The sequence below is a fragment of the Rhinatrema bivittatum genome, chromosome 15 (assembly GCF_901001135.1).
Source record: "Rhinatrema bivittatum chromosome 15, aRhiBiv1.1, whole genome shotgun sequence".
Taxonomy (NCBI): Eukaryota; Metazoa; Chordata; class Amphibia; order Gymnophiona; family Rhinatrematidae; genus Rhinatrema; species Rhinatrema bivittatum.
Genome location: NC_042629.1, coordinates 37,114,676 through 37,136,499, shown reverse-complemented (window position 1 = coordinate 37,136,499; position 21,824 = coordinate 37,114,676). Strand labels below are relative to the sequence as shown.

Here is a 21,824-nt window from a genome sequence, read left to right as displayed (position 1 = left end):
GCAAGAAACTGATTTCACAGTACACTCTTCCTGTTGAATTACGTAACTGCAGCACTTAACTTTAAAAAAAAAAAAACCCCAAAAAACTATATATTTGTACATTTTACATTCACAGGTGCTCCATAAAATACATTCTTAATTATGCACCAGCAAAAAAAGGATCCTTCCGTGTCCACAGCAAGGCACCACAATGGTCAAATATTCACATATATGTGAGGGTAAATTAAACAGGTATTATCATTACATCATATATACCAAACAACATACCCGATCGGTATGGGAGAGTATCGGTTTGGGAGCTTATGAAAACATCAAGAGTGGAAATAACATCAGTAGTGAGAACATGTGAATATAGGGATAATCCCGTGGGAGAGTGTTGTTTTGGGGAATTTATGAAAAGTGGAAACAACATCAATAGTGTTAATATGTGAAGTAATTTACAATAAAACATAGGGATAATCCTGCTGATTAATGTAATATGTTTTAATGATCAAAGTGCAATATTGGAATATATAATTGATGTATTTGTTGTATTTTAATTGTTGTGGAATATGTTATGTCAATATGTATTGATATTGTTGGTATGTATGTGAGAGTGAATGGTTAAGAGATATTGTGTTTATGTATTTGTTGTATAGTTTGTGTTTATGTTTACTTTTTTTTTTTTTTAAAACATTAATAAGAATGAATAAAGAGTTTTTGTAAGTTGGTACACGGGTATGTTGTTTGGTTCACAGCAAGGCACGCCACTCCCTTGCCGCCTGCCTCATTCTCCCTCCCAGGCAACCTAGCTCCTTCGGAAGAAGGTCAGAAAGGAGGGGCCGCTCATTACCACCAGTGCTGCTCCCTCTACCAGCATCCCAACATCTTTATTCAAAGAAGCTGCATCCTCGGCACACACGGGACACCTTAAAGGTTAAACTGCAGCAAAACCGAGATATCATCTGGGACTTGGCGTTCTTTTGACTACGCTCCTGGCTGCAAAACTAATCAGGAAACAATCCCTGGGCCCCCTCCGGCTGAGCGAATCACATTAATCTAGATGGGACGTCTCACTGTGTAAGGGTTTTGTTCTGGTCTCTGTATGTTCCACACCCAACACCTTCCTGCCAATTATTGCTTCATAATTATGTTCAATCGCCCGTAAGCAGGGCTTCATTTGTAGACAAACAGGAAGGGGAACCGCGAAGGGGGGGGGGGGGGTGAGCTGGGCTGGGCAGGACCAGGTGGGACCAGGACCGAGCATTGACCCTCTCCTTCCCACACGTACCCCGAGTATATTGTTGTCTCTTCACATGCTTGATGAGCACTGGTAGGTGAAAGGTGGCTTGGGGTTGAGGATGCAGGATCATTGGGATAAGGAGATTTATTTATTTATTACATTTCTATGCCGTCACTCTGTCTTCAACGGTTCACAAAATAAAAACAGTCATAATTATATAAAATTATAACAAATAAATGCAATACAAGTTAGAATTAAAAGAACTTAAACATCTAAAAAAAAAAAAATTAAAAATAAAATCAATTATAGAACCTCAATCTCTCTTATGTTTTTGGGTTTTTTTTTGTCATCGCCTTAGTCCGTTTTCGTTATATAACTCTCATAAGCATGTTCAAATAGCCAGGTCTTTAAGTTCTTTTTAAAAATACTAAAGTCTTATTGCAGTCTTAAGTTGGAGGGAAGTGAATTCCAAAGTTTAGTTGAAAGCGGATAGAATGAGGCTTCTCTAATTCCCTCATCTTCTCTGCCCTGGTGTTCTGGATCCTCCATTCCCAGGCCCCCTTAAATTCCCCAGTGATCCTAAACCCCCTAACCCCATATCCCTGCTGATACTTGAGCCCCTCCTCTCCCTGGAAAATCACCCTCTCCAGCAACTCTCCTCCTCTCCCTCCACCCCCAGTAAAGTACAGGTCTCCCCTTCAAGCCAGAACCAGATGGCTCACACCAGCTTTGGGGGGGTGGGAGCAGACTGCACTGTCTGCTGTGCTCAGCCTCTTTGGACCGGGGTGTGAGGCCTAGGGTCTGGAATTCAAAAGCATGGCCTGCTCTTTGCCTACCTGGGGGATGGAAGAAAGCAAGGCCATATGCTCTCCTCAATTACTCTTCTCGCTCCATCCCCCCACCACACCCAATCATATCCCCTCCTTCATGCTTTCTCCACCCACTCCAACCACTTCACTCAGACCTCTCCCCACTCACTTCTCATAGCTCCTCTGATCTACTCACTCACATCCCATAACACCTTTGATCCCCAGACTCATTCTGACCCCTTCACTCACTCTTTTTCTCTTTCATATCCCATCACTCAATCTTCCTCCCCACAATCCCCTCATTCAATCTTGGCTCTTTCACCCTCACCATCTTCACAGGCCAGCACAAATGGCAGGGCCTGTGAAGATGGCATGACGCCAACACACCCAGGAGTGGGGCAGAAGCAGTGGGGCTGACAGGCATTCACCCCATGTCTTTATTTTTTTGGCCTTGGTGTTGTGTCCGTCGGTTCCCAATGTCCTCTCTCCGCCCTCCTCACCTCTTTGGCGCCTCCCTCTTCGCCCGCGGGAAGACTGGCTGTTGCGACGTTCCTCTGCCGAGGTCCTCCAGCGTCCCTGGACCGGCTCCACGCTGCTGACCGTCATGTTTCCTGCAGGCCTAGGGGCGCGCACGGCGCGGCCCCGACTAAAGTACCTGCAATGGCGCGAACCTCGGGGGCATCCCCCGAAGATGACGTCCCCCACGAAGGATATTTAAGGTCTTAGATTTTGCTAACACATCGAGTTAGCAAGGATAAGGAATGACAACGGATTTGGATTCATTCTATCTAAGCTACTCTGCCTCCTCGGACTAACCAGGGGTAACCACTCCTCGGGGGCCTAGCTCTCTCTCTTACTTTGTAGATTGCAGTCTGGAACCGGTACTCGCTCCTCAAGGGCCCTCGTTCCCGGACTTCTTTGAATTCACTTCTGCCTGGAAGTCATCACTGCCTACTACATCTGTGAGTTACCATCGCTCTCTCAGAGCTTTCCCTGGAACCAGGTACTCGCTCCTCGAGGGCCTATACATTCCAGCTCCTGGGCTTCTATGAGACATTGAGTGAGTCTTACCATCTGGTTCAGTACGTGAACTCTGCATATCCTGCCTACTTACTATATTTCAGTTTCTCTACAGCTCAGCCTCCAGGGATCGCATCGCTGTTCCAGTATCTGAGGGACTACAGCCCAGCCGGGCATTCCAGCTCACTACTGCCACCTCTGGTGGTTCAGTATACTGTCTAATAAAAGAACTAGTGTGTGTCTGTCTCCATACTCTGAGCCTGTGGTCCCTCCATTCTTGGACCAGTGGCAGATGACCATCCCCGGGGGCATGGTCATCTGCCACTGGTCCAAGGATCCACCCACAACTCTCCTAAATACTACAGATTGCTAACTCCTCACGGAGAACACATCAGATTGCTAACTCCTATCTGATTACTCCTCCCATCAGATAGCAGTTTCATTACACTTGGCTGATGTTCCCCGTGGCCTCCTAAATTGTGCTGGGAAACTGCACAAAAGTCAAAGCCATGAGGCTGCCCTTCTCTCAGGGTAAGCAGCTTGAATACTGTCGGGTCTTCTCCTCTTCCTCCAAGGGCTGGGGCTGGTCCATAAATGAATCATGCAAGTACTGGCTTCATTCGGCTTCCTCAGGGGAGCCCGAATCGATATACACTGCTGGCTTGGCTTCACTTACCTGGGTCCTAGAAAAAAGGTGGCAGTACGCCTTTCTGGGTGGTTCTGCCAGGGAAGCCTGCAGAGAACGGCTGTTGCTTCTACCCTGAACAGAAGGCTTGGGGGCAGCCTGCACGGAGCAGCAGTTGCTACTACTCTTAAAAAAAAATAATAATTTTTTAAAAAAGCTTGCTGGGCAGACTGGATGGACCATTTTTGGTCTTTAGCTGCTGCCATTCACTATGTTACTATGTAAATTAAGCCCTCGGTAATGGACACAAAAGAGGTTGAATTAGCATCAAGTTTGAAAGTTGCGAGTATTAGAGCCATTTGTCAAGACCAGGGTTGAAGACTTGATAATTGGCAGTACTGCTCACAACTTTCAAACTTGATGCTAATTCAAACCTTGTTTATGTCTGCTTCAGTATCACCCCTTCCCCTTCTGTTCCCTGCATTACAGGAGGAGGGGGTAAGGGCTGGATTAGGGAGCAGAGTGGATGTTCTCTTCTCTGTGCTCCAGACTCACCCCCAATCCTTCTCTTCCCTGCAAGCTGCCAGGAGGGGCTGGAGCAGAACACCCCCTACTGATCTGCCTCTTAAACCTGAAAAGAAGAGCCAGAACTACATTCCACCTCGCTCCCCCACAAATTAAGCCCTGCCAATGAGTAAGCAATAGAGACAGCATGATGAAGTATTATAGGATTTTGTAGCAGTAAGGCAAGAGGTAACTAGGGTTAGGAGAACCTGAAATTGCTTTGCATGACTTTTTTTTTTTTATAAAGAGAGATATTAAATTGGAGGCAAACTAATACCAGAGAGTAACTAGGTAAATCAAATAGCCCTTAACGTGCCCCTCTTACCATCTTTCACACTGTGGAGCCAACGCAATAGGACGTGCGCTGAAAACGAGCATTCTACTGAGCACCCATTTTCCTAATGTGCACACAGCCCCCATCCCCTGGGCGCCCGATGCAGTATTTAAATGAGGGGCTGTGTAAAAAGGGCACATTAGGGGAGAACGGTGCATCTCTAGCGCTCAAATGCATCGGGCGCCCACAATATGAAATTCTGCTTTATCCCCACTTCTTCAGGCCAATTCCTGTGTTATTTTGCTGAGGTTGCTGAAGGTGCCCATAGCTAAACGTCCCTTGCTATGGGCATCTAAATTGTGCGGCCAGAAGAAATTTTTTTTTTTTAATCAAGCCAATATACATTTATTTTTCAGCACTGCAAGCAGTAAATTTAAGCGTCACAATGATACTAAGTAGGAGGACACAGAGAGGAGCGTATTTTTAAATTTCTCATGGGCCCTTGACGCGTGGATTGACTTTACTCCACCTCCGGGGCTGGAGTTAAATTTGCCGCATTAAAGTGTGCACTGGGTGCCCAGCGATTTCCTGCATGGGGGGGGAATAGCTAATAGCCTCGCCTACATGGAATTTACATGTGATGGGCACTATCAGCTATGCATTTGTTTGGGCGCACGTTTTGGATGCGGCAATTTCCTTATTGCATTGGGTGCTAGTCAAGCGCATCCAAAATGCGCAACCCGTGCGCTAGGATGAGCGCACTTTTGCATCAGTCCCATGCCTTCTATACCGACAGTAATAACCACTCTGTATCGCCCCCACTTTGCTCAGGATTGGGAAGGGAGGAAAATGATGCTGGCAACCACTCAGAGAAGGCTTGGGGAGCAATCGTGCTGGGCGGATTAGATGGACCGTTTTCCTTTTTATCTGCCCTCATTCTGTAAAGTGCGCTCAGCCATACCCACTGTTCAATTCGCGTTTGGCCGCATGTTTTTGAGGGGTGTTTCTTACCCCTTATACTGTAAGTGCCTCAAACGCATGGCCAAACCCCCCGAAAACTAATAGCGCTCATCACATGCAGATATATGTTGATGAGGCTATTAGTCAGTCACCCGGCATCCTGTAAGTAAAATGTGCAGCCAATCTGCCTTGGGCAGGTGTTAATTTAAGAGCAGCCCAGAAAAGTGTACAGAAAAGCAGAAAATACTCAGTTTTACCGGCATCCATTTTCCTAAAATTGAGCATCGGTTTCCTGAACCCGCTGACAGAGCCACCTCTCCTGGGCCAAGGAGGCGCTGGGGCGAATAATCGTCCCTAGCACCTCCTTTTAGCACAAACCCCTCATTTAAATACAGGATCGCGAGCCCAGGCGAGGTGGCTGGGCGCGCGTTGGGAGAGCGGGCACTGGGCACGGAGCGCCCGTTCTCCCGCGATCCTTTCTGTATCAGGCTGTATGTTAGAAGGTTAGCCGGAGTCAGCTATTGGCTGGAGCTTTTCAAAGCTGCCTAACTCTACCCCGGGGACCCTACCAGTATTCAAGGAAGGAAAATGGCTTTACTCCCAGCAGAGCAGATGCAGACCTTTGGTGTGTCTGGTATACACGATGTGAAAAGTCACAGTGGGAAGGAGAGTTTGAAATATGCTGAAATATGCTAATATTGTTATTTCCTTTTGACAACAAAAAAAACAAAAACCAGACATGCAACTGGTTAACAAAGCCGAAGCACCCGTTACTCGTTCTTGCCTCGAGCAAGATGTCATTTACTGACGGTACCTAAGCAATCCAAGTCCCCTGGAATGCGTGGGAGGATTAATAAACCCCGTGAAGAGTCTTACCTGGCCCGGGCTGTTGGTGTAATTGAAGGCGTAGATCGCTTCGGTGTTTCTGTCCACCTGCCCAGTGTAGAGTCTCCCGAACTGGGCTCCTTTGGAAGCGGTGGGCCCGTTTGCTGCAGCTGAAAGGCCCAGGTTCAAGGCTTGTATGAAGTGCAGCTCCCAGAGCAGGGACACGATCATCCCTAGGAACCCTGTCATAATGACCAGAGCTCCAGCTGTTTCGCTGCTCACTCGACTGCAGACTTAACTGCCTCACGACCTTAAAATATAACACGGGGAAGTCTCTCCTGCCACCACTAAAAAACAAAACAACAAAAAAGAAGCGCTGCCTAATAGAGCGCGCTCGGTTTGCGCACTTGCGCTGGCTGCCCGATCCTCGAAGTCGGACGCGGACTACTAAAATATTGGCGAGGGTTGCAATTGGTCTCCCATTTTCCTGGCGCACGGATGCACTGCTGACTATTTTGTCTCATCGCCGAGATCACCCTCCCCAAGACGTTAGTAAATGCTATTTGCAAGAGCGGAGGGCAGATGGCAAATTTCATGAGCTAGACCTGCCTTCATCCAAGCTGAGTACCTGGAGAAAGCAAAATGGATCATAATCTATTTTGCAGAGCGATCGGGGATCTAAAGCCACCAGTGTATTTTCCCTTGGAAGGAAAAATAAATAAATAAACGTCCTTCTTAAAAATACTTTAAATTTGCCTTTAAGTCCTATCTAGAGGGGCTATACCATTTTGTCTCAAAGAATACTCCGTCCCTTTATGGAAAGCGGGGCTCTGCCAAAAGATGCACATCCTCAAAAACCAAGAATGGAAGGGAACGGTGCACAACCCTGCTTATTCCATGGCTGGATCTCAGTTGTGTACAACCATGACCTCGGGCAGCTCCGATCGACTTTCTTGCCCCCCATCTAGTCCAAAATCCAATCTAGGCAGGAACAGAGTAAATTATCCCCTTTCAAAACAGAAGAAAATGCGTTTTAAGTTAAAACGTCAAACAGTTCTAAGCGGAATTAAACAAACAGCAACAGATGGCAGGGACTGCATTTTAGTCGCAGGTTCTTCGTGCGCTCATCGCACACTAGGCATTTCCCCCCAAGGAGTTCACGCCTTGCACAAATGCCGTTGACTGCTCCTGCATTGCGCTTCTCACCAGCGCCTGGCTCGCAGGATGAAAATACCGCGAGGGTTCGCCTCCTAAGTCTTTCCCTTCGCGCATGGGAGATGCGCGCTGCGGGTTTTTCCTTCGAAGCTCCGGGACTCCCAGCGCTCCCCTTCCTCAGCCCCGCGAATCCTCTCCTGGCCCCGCCCGTGCGGCAGAGGGAAGGCGGGCGCGGGAAAGCCGCCTTTCCACTGATTGGGGTGCCGGCGCTGTCCATCAACCGTGACGACAAATCCGCTTAAAGTCGCGGGTGAGCTAATTTGTTTAAAGGAAATTAGCGAGCGGCGCGATGGAAGAGGAAACGTTTAAAATGCCACAGGATTTTGTTTTATGTTGAGGAAGCGGATTTTTTTAGCTTCTAGGGATTTTCGAGAGCTCCCGGCGTTCCTTGATTTTTAACCCATCATTGAAATGACCGAGCGAAAGGGGTTTTGACAGCGTGGTCTTAGAAGCGGTACTGAACCGTCGGCAGTGATGCTTTTACCGCACAGAAAGGCGTTTGGCGTTGCGAAAGTGTCTTTTGTAGTTGATGCGGTGCCTGCCTGTGATTCATCCCTTGGCTAAATTAAGGCCCGGGATTAATGGCATCCGGCACACCTGAGAAACCGCTAGCTCAGGAGGCGATCGCCTGGAAAACAGCAAGTTTGGTGAAATTCAGTCACAGATTGGAGGTTAGGAAAAGTGAGATTTTCACTTGGGTGTGTGGACGCAGGCTGCTAAGGTGTCATTTGTTTTTGTTGCCAGGACTGCAGATGATCTAATGTAAGGAATGCTCTAAAGCTTATTTTTCAAGGATCCGCTTCAAACCCAACAGCATGTGGACACTCCGCCTTCAGTCAGTCTGTACGTGCGTCAGACCCGTTTCTATCTGAGAAGATCAAATGCATCCTCCCACGGGGCGGAGGCGGTGCTGCGGGATGCTATACAAGCGCAAGCTGGAAACCGGTTTAAAAAATAATAAAAGTGCAGCAAGGCTTGCATTCACGAAGACCAGAAAAGCATTCCAAAAAATGTAAAACAAATCAATGGCAGGAAATGCGGAAAACTTATTGTGGTAAATGGAAAAATTGTAAGATCTTCTCTATTTACTGTGCCTTGCCTAGGGTTTCCATACATGCCACCTATGGAAAGGAGTAGATATAGATATACAAATCTCAAATTATGTCCACACACGTATCAACAAGAATACATAACTTTCATTGTTTATAAATATCGCACACAATAATAAATAGATCAGATCGTATATGTTTCCCCAGTGATTCAGCGAACTTAAAAAATCAGGTAAAATATCTCCATTCGTACAAATACACCAGACTCACTCACATGCACAATTAAAAAAAAAAACAAAACCTCGATGTTTTTCAAAGAATATCACTAAACATTGCAAACAATGAAATATTTCTATTCCATTCTTCCATTTATAACCAGCCCAAACACAAGGGTTTTCTTAGCGAGATAGCAATTTATAGTGCTGTTATAGAATGCATCCCAACTTTATCGAATCTCCCTCAAATCCACTGGAAACCATCTGTTTTCTAGTCCTGTTATGCTAGGTATGTTTTTGCAAATTGTATGCAGGAGTGAATCAACACAATACTTGCTTAATTCACAGGCAATGACTATGGGGGATTCCTTGAGTGATTTTTCTGATGAGGAATCACCGGTTGAGAGAGGCTATAATATCTAAAAGAACATCTTTCAAAAAAATGGAAAAGGGAACTCATTGAAGAAAACAGAATACAGCATAAGTACTGGCAAGTCAGATGCAAAGCATTGATAAGGAAATCAAAGAGAAAATTTGAAAAGAAGCTTGCTGTGTAAGCAAAAACTCATAATAAAAACTTTTTCAGGGACATTAGAGGTAAAAAGCCTGCAAGGGAATCAGTTTGACCATTAGATGATCAAGGAATAAAAGGAGAATTTAGGAATGACAAAGCCATAGCAGAGAAATTAAATGAATTCTTTCGTTTAGTATTCACTGAGGAAGATGTAAGAGATATATTCAAAGGTGATGATTCGGAAGAGCAGAAACAAATCTAAGTGAACCTGGAAGATGTACTAGGGAAAATTGACAAACTAAAGAGTAGCAAATCACCTGGACCAGAGTGTTGAAAGAACTGAGAAATTAAATTGCTGACCTGATATTGGAAATGTGTGAACTATCAGTAATCTCGTCTATGGTACCTGAAGACTGGAGGGTTGCCAATTTTTAAAAAGGGATCAAGGGGTGAGCCAGGAAATTACAGACCAGTGTGTCTGATGTCTGTCAGGCAAAATGGTAGAAGCTAACATAAAGAACAAAATTGCTAAACATCTAGATAAGCATAGTTTAATGGGACAAATCCAACATGGATTTAGCCAAGGAAAGTCTTGCCTCACAAATTTGCTACATTTTTTTGAGGGCATAAATAAACATGTGGCTAAAGGTTAACTAGTTGATTTAGTGTATGGATTTCCAGAAAGCATTTGGCAAAGTCCCTCATGAGAGACTTCTTAGGAAATTAGAATAGGGATAGGGGGCAGTGTCCTATTGTGGATTGCCAGCTGGTTAAAAGATAGAGAACAGGGCTAAATGGTAAATTTTCCCAATGTAAAAAAAAGAATAGGGGCGAGCCCCAGGGATCTGTTCTGGGACCAAGGCTTTTTAATATATTTATAAATGATCTGGAAATGGGAACAACAAGTGAGGTGATCACATTTGCCAATGATACAAAATTATTCAAAGTTGGCAAATCCACAAGAGGACTGTGAGAAATTGCAAGAGGACATTGCAAAACTGGGAGAATGGGCATGCAAATGGCAAATTAAATTTACTGTAGACAAGTGCAAAGTGAGGCACTTAGGGAAGAGTAACCCAAATTATAGCTACAAATGCAAGGTTCCTGTAAATGGTAGCTGAATGGTAAGTTATATGTCATAGAATACACAACACACTTATTTACAAGTATAGAAGTTTACTTATGTCTGAGAATAAGCAATAAAAGCATACAAAATCAGTTTGCATTAAATAATGAATACACAAAAATACTTCCTGTCAAAGTTCCCAGTGTAAGTCTGATATATCTTTGGAAGGACAGGAACACAGCACTGGGAAACCAGCAACAGCTCATTAGGCACTTCATTAATCACTGTTAATGTCCAAAAGCTATTCTTCTGAGCTGTTCTTTCTCTGATTTCAAACAGCTTGTCTCTTGTTGCTCTTTTTAAGTTAATTCTTCTGACCTTTGCTCAAGTTTCTTCTCTGGGCTATCCCCATGTGTTCTTGAGGCCCCAAAATGTCTGTTCTTATCACATCAGCAAGCAGTTAAGTGTGGCCAAGTGGTTACTGTCCAGTTTTTCTCTGATATCTGCAGGTTTAGCCTCCTTTGTAACTGCTCTTTAATATATCTGATCTCATGACTTGTTTTTGTTGCAAGCAAGCTAAGAAAAATGGCATATTTATTTCAGAACTTATAGGCCTTATATCAGATAATTACATTAATACTATCACTGATTCTCTGCTTCATTACTTTCGATCATGGTACAATATTCTTCATGTGCGCTAACTGCTTAAAATAATTTCCCACAGTTCCACATTAGGAGTCACCACTCAGGAAAAGGATCTAGATGTCATCGTTGAAAATATATTGAAATCTTCTGCTCAGTTTGCAGCAGCAGCCAAAAAAGCAAATAGAATGCTAAGGATTATTAGGAAAGGAATGGAGAAAAAAACAGAGACTATCATAATGCTTCTGTATCGCTCCATGGTGTGACTTCATCTTGAGTATTGTGTGCAGTTCTGGTCACCACATCTTAAGAAAGATATAGCAGAATTAGAAAAGGTACAGAGAAGGGCGACCAAGATGATAAAGGGGATGGAACAATTCCCCTATGAAGAAAGGCTAAAGAGGTTAGGACTCTTCAGCATGGAGAAGAGACGGCTGAGGGGAAGTATGATAGATATCTATAAAATAATGAGTGGAATGGAACGAGTAAATGTTAATCATTTGTTTACTCTTTCAAAAAGTACAAAGAGCAGGGGACACACAATAAAGTTAGTGGGTAATGTATTTAAAACTATTAAGAGAAAATATTTTTTTACTCAACGCATAATTAAGCTCTGGAATTCATTGCCAGAGGATATGGTGAAAGCTATTAATATAGCTGCACTTAAGAAAGATTTGGACAAGTTTCTGGAGGAAAAGTCCATTATCCATTTATTAAGGTAGAGTTTAGAAATCCACTGCTTATTCTTGGGATAAGCAGCTTGTAATCTGTCTATCCCTTGGGATCCTGCCAGGTACTTGTAACCTAGCTTGGCCACTGTTAGAAACAGGATACTGGGCTTGATGGACCCTTCGTCTGACCCAGTATGGCAAATCTTATGTTCTTATGAAAGACAGCAGGCAGGCAAGAACCAAGTTAGGTTTAGCACCCCTCTGGAAAACCGTTGTACTAGTGCTAATGCTGCTCATTTATTAGATATACACCCCATGCACAGGAACCAGCAATATGGGGCCAGAATCTCTGGCCACATCAGGACCACCCCAGGAGAATAACCAGATCATACTGGTAAAATCTAACAATGTTTTAACTTGTCTAGTAAACCACTGTGCCAGGTGGAAATTAAAGTACTGCAGCATGGCAGTGCTGACTTCGTTTATGACCCTTTCACAGTCAGGATGTATTTACATCGCTTTATCAAAATGTTAAGATTAAAATTACATGTTTTAGATAATTATTTGTTAAAAGAAGTTTCTACATTCAGACATCCATCTAAACGGTGTCCTCCAGGCCCTATGGACGCGCTATTAATAGCATTTAAGTGGTTGGTCTTTAGGGATCTTTCTATCATGGAGACCAGATCGTATAGACAGCAAAGAAAGGAAAGAGCATGTGCAGCTCCACAAAATGATCAATTAATAGTTATTTGGCCAGCAGACAAAGGGGGGGAGGTAATGGTAATGAATCATGATGAATATAATAGAGAGGCTTATTGACAACTTCAAGAAGAAGAATTCTACAGGATTGCCCCTAATAATCCAACAGAGTCTATAATTAGAGAAATAGGAGAGAGATTAGAACAAGGGAGACAGGAAGGGGTCATTTCATATGAATATGAATTTTTATTAGCAAAGTACCCTATTATTCCCAAGTTTTATCTTGTATCAAAAATACATAAATCTGTGCATAATCTTCCAGGTCACCCGATAGTTTCTGGGATTGGGTGCGTGCTTGAGCCTCTGTCAAAGTATGTGAACTCTTTTTTAACACTTGTTGTACATCAGGGATTCCACACACCTTATCCAGATTCTTCACGGAATTACTAATTGCGAGGAGTCTTGGACCTAATGACTGCAGATATACAGGCTCTGTATACTAACATACCTCAAAAAGCTGCAGTAGACATAATCAGTTCAGTTCTAAGTGGGCTGCACATACCTTTGAGAAAAAGACTGTTCATTTCAGATAAGGCACAGCTTGCATTAACAAGGAATTTTTTTCCGTTTTAAAGGGGGGTATTATGAGCAGATAAAGGGCACAGCCATGGGGGCCTGCTTCTTTGTTGCTAAATTTGAAGAACAACAGTGTTTTGGTTCAGTGTATTGGCCGCATAGTCGGCATTTTTTGCGTTTGGGCAGGGCCCTCGGAGTTATTAGATCAGTTTTGTAAGTGGCTTAATACATGTGATGCCAATTTGAAGTTTACATTTCATACAGATTTGAGACAAACACCATTTTGGGTAGAGTAATTTATAAACAGGGTAGTTGTTTGAAAACTATAATTCGCTGTAAACAAACAATGAATTGTAGTTTTCCACGCTTCACAAGTCACTGTCCGCAGAGAATGAAAGAGAACATCCCCACTGGCCACTTCTTGAGGATTTGGTGCCTGTGTTCAGACACCAAAGAAAATAAAGTTCAGGCAGAACATTTGCGAGCCAGATTCCTACAGAGGGGGTATCTGAATAAGATTATTAAAAGAGCGCTATATGCCAATATGGAGTTATTGTTGCAGGAAAAATAGTGGAAGCTATTCTAAAGATCAAAATCATAGAACATATAGAAAGACATGGTTTAATGGCACCCAATCAGCATGGATTTCCCCAAGGGAAGTCTTGCCTAACAAATCTGCTTCATTTTTTTGAAGGGGTTAATAAAAATGTGGATAAAGGTGAACCGGTAGATACAGTGAATTTGGATTGTCAGAAGGCGTTTGACAAAGGCCCTCATGAGAGGCTTCTAAAGAAACTAAAAAGTCATGGGATAGGAATCTGTGTCCTTTCGTGGATTACAAACTGGTTAAAAGACGGGAAACAGAGAGTAGGATTAAATGGTCAATTTTCTCAGTGGAAAAGGGTTATTAAGTGGAGTGTCTCAGGGATCTGAACTTGGACTGGTGCTTTTCAATATATTTATAAATGATCTGGAAAAGAATACGACGAGTGAAGTAATCAGATATGCAGATGATACAAAAGTGGTTAGGGCTGTTCAGCTTGGAAGTCTATAAAATAATGAGTGGAGTGGAACAAGTAAACGTTAATCAGTTGTTTACTCTTTCGGATAATAAAAGGAGTAGGGGGCACTCCATGAAGTTAGCAAGTAGCTCAATTAAGCTCTGGAATTTGTTGCCAGAGGATATGGTTAGTTGTTACGGGTTCAGACCGTGCACACTAGTATCCTGTCCAGGGGCTCTGACCTGGGTGGCTTATCCCATATAAAAACATACAATTACTGGGATTATATCTGGGGGCTTGAACCCAGAAGCTTATCCTCTACACAAAGAGCCACACACAAACTTGGATTCAGTACATCATGGTTCCAGCTAAGAAAGCAAGTTTATTTGAGCAATAGGAGGATAGAACAAATAAAATCAGATCGATAGAAGAAGTAATGGTAGATAATAATAGTTGCTACATAGGTATAAAAAGCTTACATTTCCAAAGGATCAGCCATGCCATCACGTCCAGGGCTCTCTCTACCCTCTCTTTCTCACTGTCTCCTTATACACTACAAACGCTTGTGAAAGCAGTGGTGTTCCCTCCCTCTGAGTTCTTATCAGATTTCGGACACAGCTGTGCGGCCTTCACTTTCTCTCTCAGGCTTTAGTATAAGTTAATTGCTAGCTTTCTCATCATAGACTTAGGCCTGGATTTTCTAAGGTCACAGACCTTAGAGAATCCGGCGGTAACGGGGGGGCGCGAAGCAGGGGGGGCGGGCCTGCAAAAGTAAAAGATGGTGCTATTGGGCATGCTACTGGCAGCTAAAAGGGTTCTTACCTTTTCGCCCCCAGCGAAGTTTCCACCGCGTCCACCCCGATGATGCCCTGACTCCTCCTCTTCCGGGGCCAACTCCGCCCTGACTCCGCCCCAATCTAGCTATCGCACGCGAAAAGGGATTTTTCGCATGCGATACGCTACAAAAATGACCCCTTAGTGGAACAACTAAATAAACAGACTCTTGCCTGTTCATAAACATTTTATAGTGAATCCACTCAAAGGTTGGCCTGTGGCTTTCAAGTTAGTTTGTGTCTGGGTAAAAACTCTGAATCCATACGGCCTATCCTCTATATACATTCTCAGCAAAAGTAACAAAAAATGACTACAACATCAGTGCAGTTAGTTTAGCTGGGTTTAAAAAAGGATTGGATAAGTTCATGGAGGAGAAGTCCATTAACTGCTATTAATCAAGTTGACTTAGAGAATAGCCACTATTACTGGCATCAGTAGCATGGGATCTACTTAGTGTTTGGGTACTTGCCAGGTACTTGAAGCCTGGATTGGTCACTGTTGGAGACAGGATGCTGGACTTGATGGACCCTTGGTCTGACCCAGTATGGTAATTTCTTATGTTCTTATGACGGCCAGTGTCAAGACCAGTCTGCCATATTCCACATGTACACATGAGGTGCAGAGAATTATTTAAAACACTGGCAAGTATTGACTCCGCATGTAGAGTTTGAGGAGCCCTCAATTTTTGCTAAGCGTAGAGGATGAAATCTGAAAGACGTTTTGGTACACACCAGTTCCTACAACAGGATTGAAAAAATTGTATATATATGGGGGCAGTTTTGTTGCACGGAATGTGTAGTATGTAGCGGTGTACTGCACATAAAAGTTTCAGCATCTTAGTAAATCTATTAAATACTCCTTGAAAGGTCACTTTGACCGCAATACCAGAACATAGGGATGTGAATCGTTTTCCATATCGTCTTAACGATAGAAATCGTGTGGCAGGGCAAGAAAATCGTCTTAGGCACGATTATTTCATTGAAAAATCGTTAAAAATCGTTTTTTCCGATTAGTGCGCACTAACTCGAGTTAGTGCGCACTAACTCCCCGTTAGTGCGCACTAACTCGAGTTAGTGCGCACTAACTGAAAATGATACAAATAAACACTTTCCAGGTCACTGAAGGTCAGTTAGGAATGAATATGTGTTCCTATTGGCTGGCTGCCCTCTTATCTATTGATGTTACCACTGAGGTGATGGTTGGGGGGATGGGAAATGGAACTGGAAACTCACGAACACCAACAGAAAATGAAACAAAGTGTTGACACTTCCCAGGTCAGTAAAGGTCACTTAGGAATGAATATGTATTCCTATTGGCTGGCTGTGCTCTTATCTATTGATGTTACCAAGGTTTCCACTGAGGTAATGGTTGGGGGGATGTGAAATGGAAACAGTTGCAAGCTTGACAAAAAAAGTAATGTGATGATCAGCACTTCTTTGTTTATTATTTTTGTTAGCAGGCACCTGAAATGCTAGTGCATGTTGAATTTGCCAATCACTGTGCATTTTAGAAAGGTGGTCCTGGCTGGAACTGTACACAGTTCAAATATATGTAATTGATTGTTGGTAAGTGTATTTTTTAAGTAGCCACACTGGCACCAGTATGTTTACTTATCCTCTTACTTAACTCACTAGCTCAGCTTTGTAAGAAGGGCTTCTCTGCTTGTGTGTTGCTTTTCTTTGCTGTGAGGAGAGCAGAAACATCAGATCTGTATTCAATCTACTACAGTCATCTCTTATATTAACCTACTCAATTTTTTTTAAATGATTTGTTATATCACTGAATTAATAATTCATTATTATTAGGTGGTGGTGAATGTCTGGACCCCCGCTGGGCTTTTGGCAAGTCTTGTGGGGGTCAGGAGGCCCCCCCAAGGTGGCCAAAAGTCCCTGGGAGTCCAGCGGGGGTCTGGGAGCGATCTCCTGTCGCAAATCGTTTTTTCGTAAGGAAAATGGCGCCGGCCATAGCAGGGTGGGTTTTAGGGTTGCTTTAGCGTGCCGGTTTCCCCGCCCTCCCCCCCACTGGACCCCAGGTAATATAAGGCACTTTGGGGGGTTCGGGAGGGTGGGGGATTTATTTTCAAGGGTCGGGGTGTTGTGATCTTCCTGCACACAGTGCCCTAACCCTGGCAGGAGGGTGGGGGGATTTATTTTCAAGGGTCGGGGTGTTGTGATCTTCCTGCACACAGTGCCCTAACCCTGGCAGGAGGGTGGGGGATTTATTTTAAAGGGTCGGGGTGTGTTTTAGGTTTGCTTTAGCGTACCGGTTTCCCCGCCCTGCCCCCCACTGGACCCCAGGTAATATAAGGCACTTTGGGGGGGTTCGGGAGGGTGGGGGATTTATTTTCAAGGGTCAGGGTGTTGTGATCTTCCTGCACACAGTGCCCTAACCCTGATAGGAGGGTGGGGGATTTATTTTCAAGGGTCGGGGTGTTGTGATCTTCCTGCACACAGTGCCCTAACCCTGGCAGGAGGGTGGGGGATTTATTTTAAAGGGTCGGGGTGTGTTTTAGGTTTGCTTTAGCGTGCCGGTTTCCCCGCCCTGCCCCCCACTGGACCCCAGGTAATATAAGGCACTTTGGGGGGGATCGGGAGGGTGGGGGATTTATTTTCAAGGGTCAGGGTGTTTTGATCTTCCTGCACACAGTGCCCTAACCCTGGCAGGAGGGTGGGGGATTTATTTTCAAGGGTCGGGGTGTTGTGATCTTCCTGCACACAGTGCCCTAACCCTGGCAGGAGGGTGGGGGATTTATTTTCAAGGGTCGGGGTGTTGTGATCTTCCTGCACACAGTGCCCTAACCCTGGCAGGAGGGTGGGGGATTTATTTTCAAGGGTCGGGGTGTTGTGATCTTCCTGCACACAGTGCCCTAACCCTGGCAGGAGGGTGGGGGATTTATTTTCAAGGGTCGGGGTGTTGTGATCTTCCTGCACACAGTGCCCTAACCCTGGCAGGAGGGTGGGGGATTTATTTTCAAGGGTCGGGGTGTTGTGATCTTCCTGCACACAGTGCCCTAACCCTGGCAGGAGGGTGGGGGATTTATTTTAAAGGGTCGGGGTGTGTTTTAGGTTTGCTTTAGCGTGCCGGTTTCCCCGCCCTGCCCCCCACTGGACCCCAGGTAATATAAGGCACTTTGGGGGGATCGGGAGGGTGGGGGATTTATTTTCAAGGGTCAGGGTGTTTTGATCTTCCTGCACACAGTGCCCTAACCCTGGCAGGAGGGTGGGGGATTTATTTTCAAGGGTCGGGGTGTTGTGATCTTCCTGCACACCGTGCCCTAACCCTGGCAGGAGGGTGGGGGATTTATTTTCAAGGGTCGGGGTGTTGTGATCTTCCTGCACACAGTGCCCTAACCCTGGCAGGAGGGTGGGGGATTTATTTTCAAGGGTCGGGGTGTTGTGATCTTCCTGCACACAGTGCCCTAACCCTGGCAGGAGGGTGGGGGATTTATTTTCAAGGGTCGGGGTGTTGTGATCTTCCTGCACACAGTGCCCTAACCCTGGCAGGAGGGTGGGGGATTTATTTTCAAGGGTCGGGGTGTTGTGATCTTCCTGCACACAGTGCCCTAACCCTGGCAGGAGGGTGGGGGATTTATTTTAAAGGGTCGGGGTGTGTTTTAGGTTTGCTTTAGCGTGCCGGTTTCCCCGCCCTGCCCCCCACTGGACCCCAGGTAATATAAGGCACTTTGGGGGGGATCGGGAGGGTGGGGGATTTATTTTCAAGGGTCAGGGTGTTTTGATCTTCCTGCACACAGTGCCCTAACCCTGGCAGGAGGGTGGGGGATTTATTTTCAAGGGTCGGGGTGTTGTGATCTTCCTGCACACAGTGCCCTAACCCTGGCAGGAGGGTGGGGGATTTATTTTCAAGGGTCGGGGTGTTGTGATCTTCCTGCACACAGTGCCCTAACCCTGGCAGGAGGGTGGGGGATTTATTTTCAAGGGTCGGGGTGTTGTGATCTTCCTGCACACAGTGCCCTAACCCTGGCAGGAGGGTGGGGGATTTATTTTCAAGGGTCGGGGTGTTGTGATCTTCCTGCACACAGTGCCCTAACCCTGGCAGGAGGGTGGGGGATTTATTTTCAAGGGTCGGGGTGTTGTGATCTTCCTGCACACAGTGCCCTAACCCTGGCAGGAGGGTGGGGGATTTATTTTTAAGGGTCGGGGTGTGTTTTAGGTTTGCTTTAGCATGCCGGTTTCCCCGCCCTGCCCCCCACTGGACCCCAGGTAATATAAGGCACTTTGGGGGGGTTCGGGAGGGTGGGGGATTTATTTTCAAGGGTCGGGGTGGGTTTTAGGGTTGCTTTAGCGTGCCGGTTTCCCCGCCCTGCCCCCCATTGGACCCCAGGTAATTTAAGGCACTTTGGGGGAGTTCGGGAGGGTGGGGGATTTATTTTCAAGGGTCAGGGTGTTGTGATCTTCCTGCACACAGTGCCCTAACCCTGGCACCAGGGGTGTTGTGATCTTCCTGCACCCAGTGCCCTAACCCTGGCACCAGGGGTGTTGTGATCTTCCTGCACACACAGTGCCCTAACCCTGGCACCAGGGGTGTTGTGATCTTCCTGCACACAGTGCCTGACCCTGACTCCTCCCCTCCCCCATGTCCCAGCCAGTGAATAGTGTGTGGGTGAGTGGTGGGGGGGGGGGGGAGGGATGGGAAGGGAGAGACAGCCCCTGCATTCAGGGGCTGTCTCTCCCTTCCTATCCCTCCCAGGGAGTGGGGCTGGCTCTCCCTTCCCATCCCTCACAGGGAGTGGGGCTGCTTGCCCCTTCACCTCCCCCCACCCCCTCCCCTTCCCCTTCTCTCTCCCATATACCAGCAGTGGGGGATGTGAAGGGTGGGATACTTCAGCCCTTTCCAGTCTGAGCTTCTGAACTTACTTTTTTTCATCTTCTTTTTTATTTTCTCATTGTAGATGGATCATGATAGGGAGTCAGCCCAACCGTCCTCCTCAAAGGCCGATCGTGATGCTAGGCCCCGGAAGCCACGGTTCACACAGGCAGATGTGGACCTCCTAGCCTGGCTACTCCTCCTGGATGAGGAGCATCTCTACACCCCCTCAGGCAGCAGGCCTAACCTTCAAAGGGAGTCTGCAGCCTGGGTGGCTCTCCAGGAGGAGTTCTGCCGGAGAGCCTCTTACCCGCGTGAGATCGAAGATCTCAAGAAGAAAGGTGAGAGATAATGTTAGTGGTGTATTATATTTATTTATATTTATTTATCATTTTGAAATGATGTGATTTGTATTTGGGAATTTTGAATGCCACATTAAAAGATAGCTAATTTTTTTTTATTACTAAATGTTATATATTGCATAAAAAAATAACCTAGCAGGGCATGTTGTGTTTGTAAGTAATTTATTAATCAATTAATGTTATTCTATTTCCTTTCTACCTCTAATTCTCAGGTCGGCATCTGAGACTTCACGAGGGTGATTGGCTTGAGGAGGTCCGCCTGACTTTAGCGCGTCCTTCGCCTGGTAGGCTGTTTGAGAATACTCCACAAGTACACAAATATTATTCAATTAATTGTAATGGAATTTGTGTTTAATATTGTTTTGTGTCAGTTCCAATTCCTTTTTTTTTAATTTTAACTGTTGTTCTGTGAAATTTGATCTGTGTCTTCGTACAGAACCACACACCAGCAGGGACGAGGCAGGGCTTCCTGGGCCCAGTAGCTGTCAGCAGAGGAGGACGGAGCAAACCGTCACTGGTGGGCCAGGTATTATATTATTAGATAATTGAGCCCTGACCATTGACCAACATGCTGCAAATGTGAATGGGGGATAAATGTGAGACTGAGGGAAGGGGGTATTAGTCACTGTGAGAGGGGAGGGAGGCAGTGGGAGAAAGAGGATGAGTGAGGAAGAAGAACTGTAGAAGAGTGCCATGTTAAAAAATGAACTGAAAAACATTTTTTTTTAATGTAGCACGTGTGTACGGGCTTAATGGCTTGTATTTTGGCCCACAGGGCCAGTATGTATGTTGTAGTACTAGTAGTAGTAGTTTGTCTAGTATCTGTCTGAGGCAGAAAATCAAAATTATTGTTTGTGATCAGTCAGTTATATAGGGTGGGATAGATGTATGTTATGTTATATATTTATATAATATTATCTCTAATTATCTAGAATGATATCCCTCCACTCTCCCTCTCCGAGGTTGTAGACTATAAACTCATTTTTCCAAAACCCTACAATTTAGTAAACTAAGGGGTTGAATGTATTTTAATATTGTAAACTTGCTGGTGCGTACAATACTGGTTTGTGGCCCTCGAGGACCATAACTGCCCACCCCTGTTCTATATCTTATGTAGAATTTTTTACATTTCTTTACAGGGCAAGAAGAGGCAGCCACAGCCACCAGTGCCACTGCCAGTGCCCAAAGGATGGAGGCAGCCACAGCCGGGCCCAGCAGCACCAGCACCAGCACTGCTGCTGTACTCCCTGCAGGATCTCCTCCAAGCTGCGTATGTACTGCACATGCGCAGTTTGGCATACTGAAGGAGCTCCTGCAGGGAGGAAACAGCATCAGGGCAGATGTCAAGAATGTGCAGAGGAGGCTGTCAGCCATGGAGGAGGCCTTTCAGGAGCTGAGGGCACAGGTATCTCCTCCTCATGAGATGCCTCGTGAGGAGGAGATGCCACTGCCCTCTGCTCCAGAGCAGGATCCTCCTCTCGGGTTGCCATTCTCCTCTCCACATCCTTGAGTACTGGGTGCTAAAACACATAATTTTTTTTTGGTATGTTGTCATTGTAAAGTTATATTTTTATAACAGTGTTATTTAATTTCGTTATAGTTTTGTAGTTAATAAAATGTTTTAAATTTGAGAAATATTAGTGGACTCAATTATTAAAATTATTATAAATTGGGATTTATAGTCAACAGATTTTCTAACATGCACAGACACAGCAATAAAATTACCAGTGTTATCAATTAGTCTTTCAGTTTCCAATCCAGTCCATCTGCAACTCATCAAGATCAGCCTCAGCTTCCCCCATTTCTCCCAGACCACGACCTAGTCATGATTTGACTGTTAAGACTTCTTATACT

At 45.2% G+C, this 21,824-nt stretch overlaps 1 protein-coding gene across 4 annotated transcripts in view; it reads right to left on the bottom strand.

The window, feature by feature from the left end:
• Positions 1–21,824, bottom strand: part of SIDT1 (SID1 transmembrane family member 1) — a 118,929-nt gene that overhangs the window by 79,078 nt on the left and 18,027 nt on the right. For 3 of the 4 annotated variants that reach the window (XM_029578464.1, XM_029578467.1, XM_029578465.1), the window contains exon 1: positions 6,351–7,914. The exons of the other annotated variant lie outside the window; for it this stretch is intronic. In XM_029578464.1, the coding sequence (XP_029434324.1) occupies positions 6,351–6,548 (198 nt within the window). In that variant the 5' untranslated portion in view covers positions 6,549–7,914. Of the gene's footprint in view, positions 1–6,350; positions 7,915–21,824 lie in introns of those variants that run through there. 4 annotated transcript variants of the gene reach the window in all.